Below are 12492 nucleotides of genomic sequence, written 5' to 3'. Positions count from 1 at the left end.
ATAACCCAGCACCAAAAAAACAAAATTACAGCATGCAACAAACGAATCTACTCAGCACCACTATTCTGCTGTCGTTTTAGAGAGAAGAATAAAGAGAAGTGAACTAATTGGGCTAGATACAACAGCCTGCAGGATTGCTGAATCACACCTGAAAAGATACTGGCTCTTATGTGTACTGTAGGGTACTCGACCTGAATCCTCAAACAAGTTAGAATCCACTCATTAAAGAGAATAACAATTTAAAACCATCAGGATACAAGAAATCAAAAGCAGCATACAACTGCAGTATCACATTTTCAGTACAAATTCAGGTATCAGGTATCTAGAAATCCAAAAGCAATGTTCCTAACCACAGTTAAAACACTACAAAACATAGGACTTCAGGCAGTACTTGGTGTGTTCTAAAACTCTGAATTTATACTCTGTATCATGATGCCATGGATTATATAGTGGATGAATAAAAAAAGGAACATTATTTTTGCTTGAAAGTAAAGCATGTTGTTATTAGAGCTTTTTACTGTAACTACTTTAATGCAATACATCTAATGAGACCCAGTATGCAGAAACATAAAAGTTTGGTGGGAAAACACTGGCAGTTTTGATAGCTGAGTAGAGGTATTCATTCTTTACGCCATTTTTATTGTCACACTATATGGCAATATACAAGCCGCAGCTGAATTTCTACTTGAACCATTTCTGCTTTCTGGAAAATATTAGCATAAGTGTACTGACTGTGCTACCTACACGTTTTGCAATCTATTGCTGGCCATAAGACTCAGTCACTCAAAATGAATTATTTTATATTTTATATTTTTAAAGATAAACTGCAGTGAACAAATGCATCCAAGGTAAGAACCTGACCTGGGTACACAAAGATTACAGAGAAGCAAGAGAAAAAACATGTTTTGTGCACATTCCTGATAAAATTATCAGTGAAAGTTAACTGTGTTACATAAGTCCAAACAGATATTCACATAGTACATTACGCAGCAGAAAGATGGACTGAAAGCCATTCATCTCTCTCAAAGCAGTTAAACATCGAAAAAAAAGTTAGGTTAAAGGACTAGGCTTCATAACGTTAGATTCTGAAACGACTCAATTGTAAATGCTGGATCTGTGGAAACCCACAGGCACCAGACAGAGAATTCCAGCTTCTCCACTGTATGCTTCAGGGTGCCCCAGGCTGAGCCAGAGGATGCCAGGTAAAGCAAGCAACAACTGGGAAGTGATTCTGCAGCAGCACCCACGCGCTACAGGCACAAGCATCAAGCACTGGGTGAGTCAAGAAAACATTACATGTCTTCATCACAGTAGAACATGCAGCAGTGCTGAAAGCAGCTCCGTTATCCCACATGCAATGCTGAACACTTCAGAAAACTTTGGCAAGAATTCACTATTGGTCTATTTGCCACTGTTGCTATGTAGCACTGAAACTATATACTTCTGCCTTTTCATTACCAGAGCAAAAGCAAAAAGGCCTCAAGAGAGTCCACTTTATTCTAGACCATTTTGCATGCAGATGTATCACATGGAACTTTCTTCCTAGCCTTATTCACAGGCATCCCCTAGTCTGAATTATCACCTCCAAGGGTTTAAACTCATTAATTCCCCCATACTAGAGAAAATACAAAAGGGGAGCGAAATAATCAATAAACTAAGATCAGATTCCATTTACTGGTCTGCTGTAGCAGTGCTTTCTCCACAGAACAAGGCAGTCTGAGATTTACTACTTTCCATAGAGCACCTATGATGATTTTAAAACTACAAACAAATTGGACATTGAGGCATCAGAGTAAGACCCGGCTTAGGCTCACTTCTACCAGGCTTTTGCCAGCAACTGATAACGTAATGAAAGACTTCGAAGTGGAAAGCCCATGAGGTGGGAATTGCAGACATAAAATGGAAAAACATTGTTCGTAAATTAAAACTGACAGAAGATTGCTTCTCCAAACCTCCATTACTGATACTCTATTCAATTTTCTTAAGAATTAGTTATATTTCTGAGAATGTTACCAAGAAGCTTTAGCCAATGACCAGCATTGATGCTGTGTAGATACAGAACCTTGTGCTGTTTGGTAAAACAACTTAAACAGCACGTAGAGGTGTCTGTTCTTCTGCAGATTAGTTGTGCTTCAGGAGACTGGTCAAGCTCTGTGTAGGTTGTAAAACTTTTTCTTGTTTTTTTTTCCTTTATTCTTTACCTCTTTGATTTCCTTTCCAACACAAACGCAGACTGTACATAGTATCTGAAACACTATTACATCAAAGCAGTATAGAGAAAGATTACACTCATTCTAACAAATACTTTTTTTCTTAAATACTGTAAAAATCTGTATAACTCTAGCAACTAGCTCAACAGGGCCGCTCACTGAAACACAAGATGAGGCCTGCTTGTTGCAACAACTGCTTTCAGCTCAGCAGTTTAAGGTAAAAACACGCCAGCAAAATATTTCAACAGATGTTTCAGTGTGCCTAAAAAGATATTATCTTGAATTCTAGAATTATTTTCTTGTACGTTCACATGTACTGCTGAAAAGTCATGAACAAAGTATTTCAAACGCAATCCTTTCAAGTCCATTTAAATAAACGGTGCTCAAAGTCAAAAATGAAACATGCTGTCAACAATTTGTACAAAGGTAAAGGTGAAAAATATAATTTGATTACAAAAGAATTTGTTAACACCACCTGTACACCACAGATAACGCTTTTCATAAGATTAATTTATCACCATCCTCATTCAATCATTCTAATGAGATGTTATCTCTTAATTCATAAAGCATGCACCTTCTGTGTACTTATATGCAATAATTAGTGTTTTTATAGTACTTCCTACTTTAGTGTGAACAGTTAAGATAATATACAGTGACTCAACTGAGATGAATGAGGGGGAAGCTTATGCATGTTATTTTAATGAAAAGATACTTTACTTGTCTAGCTCCAAAAGAGCCAAGAAAGGTTAAGTGATAAAAGCACCAGCTTAGACTCTTTTTGAACATAAATTCAGGCATTTTAATGTGTATCTCAGTAAAGCTACATGAGTTTCCATGTAGGTTATTGATACATATTATGGCACTTGGACTCTCCAAACAGGTATTTAGTTACCTAGGACATCTAGGCTAAAAAAGAAAAGGTCTGCTAAAATTAACCATTTCTGTAAGAAAACACTTCTGTCCCAACCTTCAAACCCCTTGATTTTCCTGGAAGTTGCACCAAAATACGGTTGTTCATATTTCACATTATTTGAATAAGTTGCCTTTGACAATGATGTCACATTAACTTTTAAGTTTCGGTCTCTAGTGATTTGTGAACACCAAGGAAGGCAATCTTACCCACTTTCAACAAACCAAGTTGTGTCCGGCTCCTTAGCAATTATAACATAGATTATTGATACTTGTGTATCCATTCTTTTGTTGGACTAAAGTCTTTGAAGTAATTACGCATATTAAGAAAGAAGTCCAAATTTAATTGAAGGTGGCTTACAATGGTAGCTTTTTCTCCATGTAAGGCATTATTCTGACATCTACTGGCCTGGTATCCAAACATACATTTTAATACACTGCATTTGTTATTAAAAAGGAGCATATATATTAATCCAAAGAGAAGAACAATTAAAGGAACACAAATGACATACATTTAAAACAGGCCCATGTATTTTCATATAAATCTCACAACTCTACCAGTATTTTGGTAGGTTTCTATTGCTTTCTTAACTCATCTGAACTACTGTATATTATGAGGCTTTAATACAAGCAGCTTTGGGGGAGAAAGTTACATTTGGAAAGGAAAAGAAAGTTGTGACAAGTAAAAAAAAAAAAATCCAAGAAGCTTTTTTCTTTTTTAAAAAAATCTTTACTTGCAAAATTAAGCAGCATGCTATTTTGTGATTTATATTTGAATTTAAAAAGACTAATTAGACCAAAATAAAAATAAAAACCTAAAAATGGCAATTCTATAAATAATGAAAAATCTGATTTCGCTAGACTTTAATGAAAAACATTTGGTAATTAAATACTTGCTACTGTTTATTACGTTGATGAACTTTATTAGGGTTAAAACTATAAAGTTCATCCTAAAACATTTTGCAATGCAAAATTATTTTCACTTGAGGAGTGTCTCAAATTGAATGCTAAGAATTACAAGCAATCTTCAGAAGCAGACACTCACATTCATAAAACTTTATACATCTTTTGGAACTAAGATATTTATACTACTAAAATCAAACATGCATCACTTCCCATACATTCTGGTATCATGATTTATATTACATTATGTAACACCATTCTTCTAAACAGCAGCAGTTTTATCATACGTTTGCTCCATTTTCTTTGGATTTCTGATCTTTATCTTCGTTCTTCACAATATCCTTTAAAAGAAAGAAAGGGAGAGGATTCCATGAATTCTAGAAGTGGTATTTCTCATGTGAACGGTAAAGGAGCATGAGACAAAGATACTGTTTGTTGTCAACTTTAAATACTATGTGAACTGATATTTTACTCAGTTTAGTTATAACAAATTCCAGTATCTTCCTGAAAAATTGAAGGGGCAGAAATTAAATGTGACCTAAGCACTTCTGAAGAGAAGCACAAAAAACATCCCCAGAAGCCTCACTTTAAAGGTTTGGGGGCTGTTGGGCTTTTTTTTTTCCCTGATGGTTGGTTGTTGGGTTTTTTTTTTTTGGGGGGGTGGGGTGGTGTGTGTTCTTAAAGAGCAAGTAAAAACAGTTTTTGCAAAATCCGTTAAATTAGGATAATAATTTACCGTGACAGTTGTAACATAAAATACTTCTATTAGTCAAAGCCATCTGAAAACACTAGGCTTCAGAGACATTTTCATCTCAAAAATACCAGACTGGATGAGCAAGGCTAGCTAACTGAGCTAAGAGCATGGGAAAAGAGGGTTATGAAGTGCCTTCAGCTGCTGGTTCTGGTGGAGTAGCAGGTCTACAACATGTAGCGAAGCACAGGACTGCATAATGATACTGATGACAGATGGCTGCAAGGTACTGCCAGTTTAATAAGCTACAGTGACTTGTATGATGCATCACTTGTATCCTACAAAGGAGGAGGAAAGTGCTAACATTTGTCAAGTTTTCTAGGTGTTTCTAGGGGTTTTTTTTGTGCATGTGTGTGGTTTTTAGAGCTTTTGTAGATGCCATATTGTCTTTTCAAAATACAGACAAAATACAGACAGAAGGAGAAGCAAGGCTCCCTCATGGTACCAGTTTGTCACTCAGTAGCCTTCATAACCTACTTCTATTCAGCCTTACTTAACGGGCCCCCCCAGCATTCCTAGGGAATATGCAAGTATCTTTCTGTACAGGGACAGAAATGCTCTGGAGCGTTACGCAGTTTGCTTAAAACTCATTTTACTGAAATACCCCCACATAAACTGAAATACTTAAGTTCTGTCTTGAAAAATTACTCCTAACTGATCAAACAGAAGAGCAGATTTGGACTGTTGGAAGGACAAGATCAGGACAGGAAAACATTAAGATGGTCTGAGGTTTACATTAATATTTATACATTTTTAAAAAGATTTAAGTCAATAACGTGTTTCAAGCTTAGAAAAAATACATTTTAGTTGTTATTTTCAAATAATTGCATTGAGCATCTTTTTTTTAATATATATATATGTTAAGATACTCCTGCCCTGAATTCATGTGAAAATTTTTTTTTTATTCTCAAGTTTTTGTTCTGATAATGTAGTCTACAGGAAGCCTGCATACAATAATAAAAAAATGGAATTAAACAATTCTAACCTGTTTAAGAACACTCTGTATTTCATCCATAACAGTAGCTAAATTTTTGATTGTCTTATTCAGCTGACCCTCAAATTGCGAATTTTTCTCATCCGAGATCTTCAAATTCTCTTGCAGTTGGCCAAGGTCTTTCTTCACTTCTTTGAGCTCCGCAGATAGACTTTTGTTAGAATTCTCCAGTTGTAGTATGGTCTTTTCATCCTCATCTTAGGGGGAAGGAAAAAAAAAACCAAACCCAAGTCAGTCACTTCCAATGCTGTGTATTTTGCATCTTAATATTCCATTTACATGCCAACACCATAACTACTAATTTTTAAAGAATATTAAAAACTGCATTGCATTACCACTTGATAATATTCTGACTACATTTGGAAGTCTTACATTCAACTTGAATAAAAAACATAAAAGCATTTCAGCATGGTGACAATGGTACTCAACAACGGTTTGTGTGCAAGTTCAATGGGCTTGGGAAACTGAAAATCTAGGTTTATGGTAAGCAAACAGCTAAGAAATTTAGATCACAAATATTACTCAAATTGGTTTATCTACTTAAAAAGCCTTAGCATCTTGCATCCATGTAAGTACCACCTTCAAAGTAGCGTCCCACCTGTTTTTTCCTCTAGTAACTGAAGCTTTTGTTCTATCTCTGCTCGCACTCTTTCACTCTTCTCCAGCTTCTGTAAAAGGCTGCCGACGTCCACCATAGCTCCATTGTACACAATGAGGCCAACATTTTCTTCTATGGCTTTTGATTCTTGCTTTATAGTAGGTGATGGTAACAGTAATCTGTTTCCTGTATTAGATTAAGTAGCATTAGGAAATAATCACTGTCATTTTTCCGTTCTAGTGACCAACCTCAAAAACTTCTTGAAAGAATAAATTCTTAAAAGAATAAATATGGATTCAGGTTTGCTGGTCTATCCCTCACATTTCTCTCCTCCCTCCTCACCCCAACCCCCCCCCCCCCCCCCAAAGGAGCATGCTCTTTCATGAGATTCTTCTATGCCTCCTTTCTGCAGTAATTTGTCTTCAAAAAAGATGAGGCTCTGTTCTACTACATCAGCAGTGATCCTCCTGACTGCAAAACTGTGAATGAGAAATGTTGTTCATCAATATTCAACATTAACTTCTGTCCTCCTTCCTGTTCCAAGATATTAAGATTTATCCTATAGATGCAACAAGATGTGTTCAAAGGCAGAAATACTGTAATTTATGAACTGCCCAAGATTTACTTTTCCAAACTGGCAGGTTCCCTGCAGACCTGAATTAGTTTCTGCAAGAACGCAAGTATTTCAGAACTCCAATTATCATTCGCATCGAAACAATTCTCCAGCAGTTGTGGCATAAAAAAACCCCAATAATACCACCTAACATATCTTCCTGTAGCTCTTCAGACTCTTCTTGGTTTTCATCATCTTTAGAAGTATCTGTTAGTCTTCTGTAAAAGCAAGATTCTCTAAGCACTACTTTATTAAGTAGCTTCTTGACCTAAAACACAGCCATAGAAAGAAATACGGTGTTACTTAATACACAGACATTATATTACTTAAACAAAAATATTTTAACTTGGAAAGCTTCAAGAAACTGCACAGCTTTTTAAACTTTAACATACTGTGGCTTAAAACAAAAACAAGCTGGGGGAGGAGGGGAAGATACCATTTTGAGACAAAAGCTACATATACAATATGGGCAAATTACGAGCTGCAAACGTCACCTTTTCACTCCAAGACAATTTACAAAACACTGAACTAGTATTTAATTGTAAATATGAAGAGGCTACATAAAAATCAGGGACCAAGTATGTAAGCAACAGCCTTTAGAAGCTAAACTATATTCCTCCCACTTACAGTATTCCTGTAATATTTTCAAGATTTCTATTACTATACAAAACCTGAGCACGTGACAGGTGTAGTCCAAGAGTGTACAATATCTCCTCCATGTCCTTCTCCAGAAGATATCCACAGTGACTTTGATCAAAATAAACGAAAGCCATCAGAAGATCTCTATTAAGAGTCACCATCTGCGTCTTGTCTTTCTCCTACAGAAAATTCATTATGGGATCATTAGGAAGTTAAAATATAATTTTCCCACCATCTACTAAAAACACATGAACTTTTCAGTTAATGAAAGTTTTTCTCCATTCATTTTATCGTTACTTTCAGTTGAGTGGTTACTATAACTAGCATTTACCTACTGAGCTCAAATATAATATAAGCAAGCTATTTAGGACAAATAATCTCTCAAATATTTAAAATAATTGCAGCACAATAGACAGTAACATCTGGTAGACACACTTTCCTTTTGTTCATGCTAATGTCAAAAAATTTGAAGAATTACCCTAATTAAACAAGTAATAGTAAACATCTGGTTTAGTGTGGACTTGGTAGTGTTGGGTTAATGGTTGGACTGGATGATCTTAAAGGTCTTTTCCAACCTAAACGATTCTATGGTTCTATGTTCCCTTCTCTTCCCAATCATGTATTTTACTGAACAGCTGTTTTCAAAGTGAAGTCCCCATAACACGTAATGGATGAGCATCCAGCTCTCACAGTACAGCAGTTCTGCAGACTGTGTTTTCCCATTATTCCTATTCCTACAACTCCTATTTTTCCTTGAAGGAAAAAACGAAGAGAATCAGAAACTTGTTTTAAACTTGCATTTATAATGAAAGTTTAAATGTAACAAATCAAACTTATGCTGTTCCTTAATCTCAACTGTGGAGGCAAGCTGTTGGCCTCATGACACAAAAAGCACCCATATTCCTGCAGGGAGATGTAAAACCATCCTATAATGATTCCAAGCTTCACAACTGAAAAGACAGTTTATCAATCATTAGCTTCTGCTTTTCTTATGTTAAGAATACAGCAGTTGAAAATAACGGGTAAAATGATCACATCTGATACCTCTTATGTGCATGTACAGCATTAGTCCTCACTTCTTTCAGACAAATCAGTATCCCATATAAGAAAGTTTTTCCAATAGCTTTCACCCAATGAACTTTAAAATGTAAGTGAAAGTAGGTTGTAAGCACCTTACCCAAAGCTGTCACATGTTCCCTAACTTCTATACACACCTAGTGCTTCAGTCCAGAAGTGCTGAAGGAATCAAGGAGTGCAAATAGGTCTTATAATAAAAATAAAGTTAAGCTCTAATTAGGACACCTCTAACAAGGTTATACGTAGTTGTTAACAAAGCTGTTAATTACTTTATCTTTAGATGACCTCTCTTTACAATGCCTATTTCCCTCTCTTCTGTCCTCCCGTTTGTTCATTTCCTCTTCATCCCGGTCTGTAAAACAGAAAAGGAAATTCAACACACCCACAGTAAATGCTTCTATAACCATTATCTCAAAATACATGTTCATTGAAAAAGTTCACATAAACCCCCAAATATCTGAAATTAATGTATTTCCCTGAAAAATAAATTAAAAAAAAAAAAAGGCATTTAAGTGAGTCCTGTTAAATTTTTATTTTTCTCTGGTCTTATTTTAACATAAGCCATTTGTAATTCCTCCCCCCCCACCCCCCGTGTTTCTTTCACACACACGCACAGGATAGAAGAGCTGAAACAAATGCTAAGTAGGCCAAAATGAGTTCTGCCAACTTTAAGTAGTGTGCAGAAAATTACCACAATTCTCCCTAATGAGACTTGGCAGAGTCTGCATTCAGCTATGGTTATTCCTATTAGGACAAAATCAGTACTATTTACTCTCATCAAATATTTTATATCATAAAAACCGTATCAACTATATAATTAAAAGCACGTGTTTATACTCATGTCTGAGTGAGATGTTACTGATCCCATGATTTAGATTCTCCAAGAAGTTACAGATCACATCAGTTATTAGATGTGAATTACAAACTGCAGGTTTTTTGTTTAAAAGGTGGACAGTATGGTAAAACTAAATCTAAAATAAAGAAAAGAATATGACAACTGCAGGGACGGATTATGGCATGCAGCTCTGTACCTTATGTGAAAGTCTTTGGTCAGAGAATCACGTGCCAAGTTCAGCTTTAAGCTCACCTTTCTTGTGAGAAAAACTTAGGGTAAAAACTATATCACAACACTTGTCTAATTTTGCCAACACGTTTCTGAGAACCAATAGCGTTCTCCTGCACCTCCATGGCATGTTGGATTGCTCTCAGCAACTGTGTCTGGGAATGGCACAAGGACAGATTACGGGAAGTAGCAGCACTTGTACAGACAAGCCCAGGGCACTCTCACAGCCAGATTATAAGCAAAGAGTTATTTTGGAAACCACAGATTAGCACCAATTTTTTAAGGCTGGTGCAGTACTCTGCCAAAAATACAACTGGAAATGCTGGTTAGAAAATGCTGGGACTGCAGTATCTAAGCAGTTCAAACCCACATCTCTAGCAAAAACTCTCCACAAAAGGACAAAACCCCCAAAGAATTACAAACCAAAAAGCATACACCATGTCTTACACCTTTCTGAATCTCTGAGCAGGGAAAGAGGGCTACTGCTGCTCCCTGGAGACAGAAAAGTTTCCCAGCCCCTTTCCCCATTTCTTCAGGCAAACGTAACTCCACCCAAACAGAAACCAATTCCTCATAACATCATGTAAAGAGCACCCCACGCTACATTCTGGCCTAATAAAAACAGGATGACATTTCAGAACTGAGGAATAGGAAGTTAGGCACTTAAAAGTGGCTTGGTTTTTCAGAGGTGCTGAATACTCACATCTCCTACTGACTTCAATGGGAGTTGCGAGTGGTCTGCATTCTGAAAAAAATAAAACCACTTCTATATGCATGCCTTACTTTGAGTACCACAGCTAGTTTATATTAACTATGTTCATACAATGCCTAGCACAAAGGCACTTACATTTTAAGTAGATCTGGTCAGAATTACTAAAATAAAATTAGTCTAATAATGCAATTTTAAATTGTCTAGTGCCGGTGCATTTTCCAGCTTGAGAGAACATATTCAGTGGCAATAAAAAAAAAAAATTTCTGAAAGCCACAAAATTCATAATTCAAGATACCTTCATCTTCGTCTTCAGCATCTTCTGCCTCCATTGGATCATATTCTTCTTGATTATTGTCATCTTCAGTCTCTTCTTCATCTTTAGAATCATCTTTCCTTTTATCTTCCCTCTGTAACAGAAGTTCCTAAAAATTTATCCAGTCAAAACTAAAAAACAGGAAAAGCCTCATTCAAAATTTGCATACATATTAGTCACTTAAAAAAAACAAATACAAATCTATGTAATATGGCTGAATGTTAAAATACCCCAATACACCTGTAAAATTTTTACATTACTGAATATGACTGAAGCATATTTAAATAGATAAACGAGCCAAATCAATTAACTACCACTACAAGGCCTGAGTTTTCAAAAGCAATGAAGTAAAATTCAGAGACAGTTTAATACTGATCCAGACAGGATAGTACTTCATATGAGTTAGCTGCAGACCTTCTTTTCGTCTCTATCTTCTTTTTTGTCTTTATCATCTCCAGATTTTCTCCTCTTTGGTTTTGGATCATCTGTTTCATCCTCTTTTTCTTCTTTTTTTTCTTTTCTCTCATCTTTTTTGCTTTTTTTGTCTTTTTTGTCCTCCCTCTCTGGGAGAGAAATCAGTGCTTTATAAATTCTGACACCAAAATCTCTCTGAAGCATTTCATTGAAGAGTTCTGCAAACAATGATACCTGCACATAACGAAGAATGAAAAGAGAACCGACAAAAAGTTTTAAAATAGATACTAAAAATTTGTACGCTTATGATTAAATAGCTGTAAGTTGCTACCTTACCAACTTTGACCATGTCAGAATTTTATGTAGTGTCAGATTTCTTACTATCTGCTTTGAATATGGAAACCTTAAACAACTTTATAAAAATAAAAATGCTTCTTTCCTGTACTGCAGTAGTTTAAGGCCTAGACTAGCTGCATAAATTATAAACTCAGTTCCGTATCTGAAAACCTGTGCATTTCTTCTGAATATCATACAGTGACTATGCTGCTATTGTAAACCATGTACTGAAGACTAGACATTTTTTCCCTAGGTATTGCACAAAGAAACTAACTTATTTAAGTTTTACTTTGCCATGCTCTCATATACTTTTACAATTTAAGAATACTGCAGTTATCACACAATTAAAAAGAAACAAGAATGGCTAACTAAGTAGCATAGCTAAGTTACCTCAAAGGAATGTTCTTTATTATCTTCTAATCTATAGTCCAGGAGAACACTAAGAGACATTATGCTACAGTCAAACTTCCCACTCTTTGCTGCCCAGTTCGGATGTACAATGATTGCTGGTTCATCAGGCAAGATATATCGTCTCTCCCGCCGCTGACGTTCCATTTCTTCTTGACGTTTTCGTTCCTCTTCCTAAAAAGAGACAAAAAACCCCCAATACAGCATATTCCAAAGCTGAAGTTTCTGCCTATATATTAGTTTTTAGGACTCGCTGCTTTGAAGAAAGTGAAGGAAAGCCTAAGCTGCTGAATGCAACACAGAAGACAGAAGTCACAGACTAGAATTTCCAGAACACATACTGTGTCCGCTGCCAACAGTCGCCTAAGACAACTGGACACTTGAGCAACACAAAGCAGGACATGCAGTGTTCTTTAGCCCACAGAGCAACAAGCACCTTCCAACTATCTTATGGTGCTAACTGCAGCATGTTTATTCAACATTGGAAGGACTCAAGCTAGTTTGCTTCAAGAAATAGCATGCAAGCTAGCAAAGGAGTCAATGCTCCTGAGG

General features: G+C 36.1%; 1 protein-coding gene across 9 annotated transcripts in view; it reads right to left on the bottom strand.

Annotated features, from left to right (window-relative positions):
* Positions 1–3921: 3921 nt before the first annotated feature.
* The window catches only part of CCAR1 (cell division cycle and apoptosis regulator 1), a 28946-nt gene continuing 20375 nt past the window's right edge, over positions 3922–12492 (bottom strand). For 5 of the 9 annotated variants that reach the window (XM_075718020.1, XM_075718016.1, XM_075718022.1 and 2 more), the window contains 10 exons: positions 11923–12114; positions 11197–11430; positions 10765–10891; positions 10461–10502; positions 8964–9046; positions 7650–7796; positions 7126–7246; positions 6366–6551; positions 5759–5964; positions 3922–4363 (listed from right to left, as the gene is read on the bottom strand). In XM_075718020.1, the coding sequence (XP_075574135.1) occupies positions 4304–4363; positions 5759–5964; positions 6366–6551; positions 7126–7246; positions 7650–7796; positions 8964–9046; positions 10461–10502; positions 10765–10891; positions 11197–11430; positions 11923–12114 (1398 nt within the window). In that variant the 3' untranslated portion in view covers positions 3922–4303. Of the gene's footprint in view, positions 4364–5758; positions 5965–6365; positions 6552–7125; positions 7247–7649; positions 7797–8963; positions 9047–10293; positions 10370–10460; positions 10503–10764; positions 10892–11196; positions 11431–11922; positions 12115–12492 lie in introns of those variants that run through there. The other 4 variants (XM_075718017.1, XM_075718019.1, XM_075718021.1 and 1 more) reach the window with 4 other exon arrangements.

The sequence above is a fragment of the Pelecanus crispus genome, chromosome 10 (assembly GCF_030463565.1).
Source record: "Pelecanus crispus isolate bPelCri1 chromosome 10, bPelCri1.pri, whole genome shotgun sequence".
Lineage (NCBI taxonomy): Eukaryota > Metazoa > Chordata > Aves > Pelecaniformes > Pelecanidae > Pelecanus > Pelecanus crispus.
The sequence above is the reverse complement of the archived record's forward strand: the minus strand, read 5'-3'. Positions and strand labels throughout refer to the sequence as shown.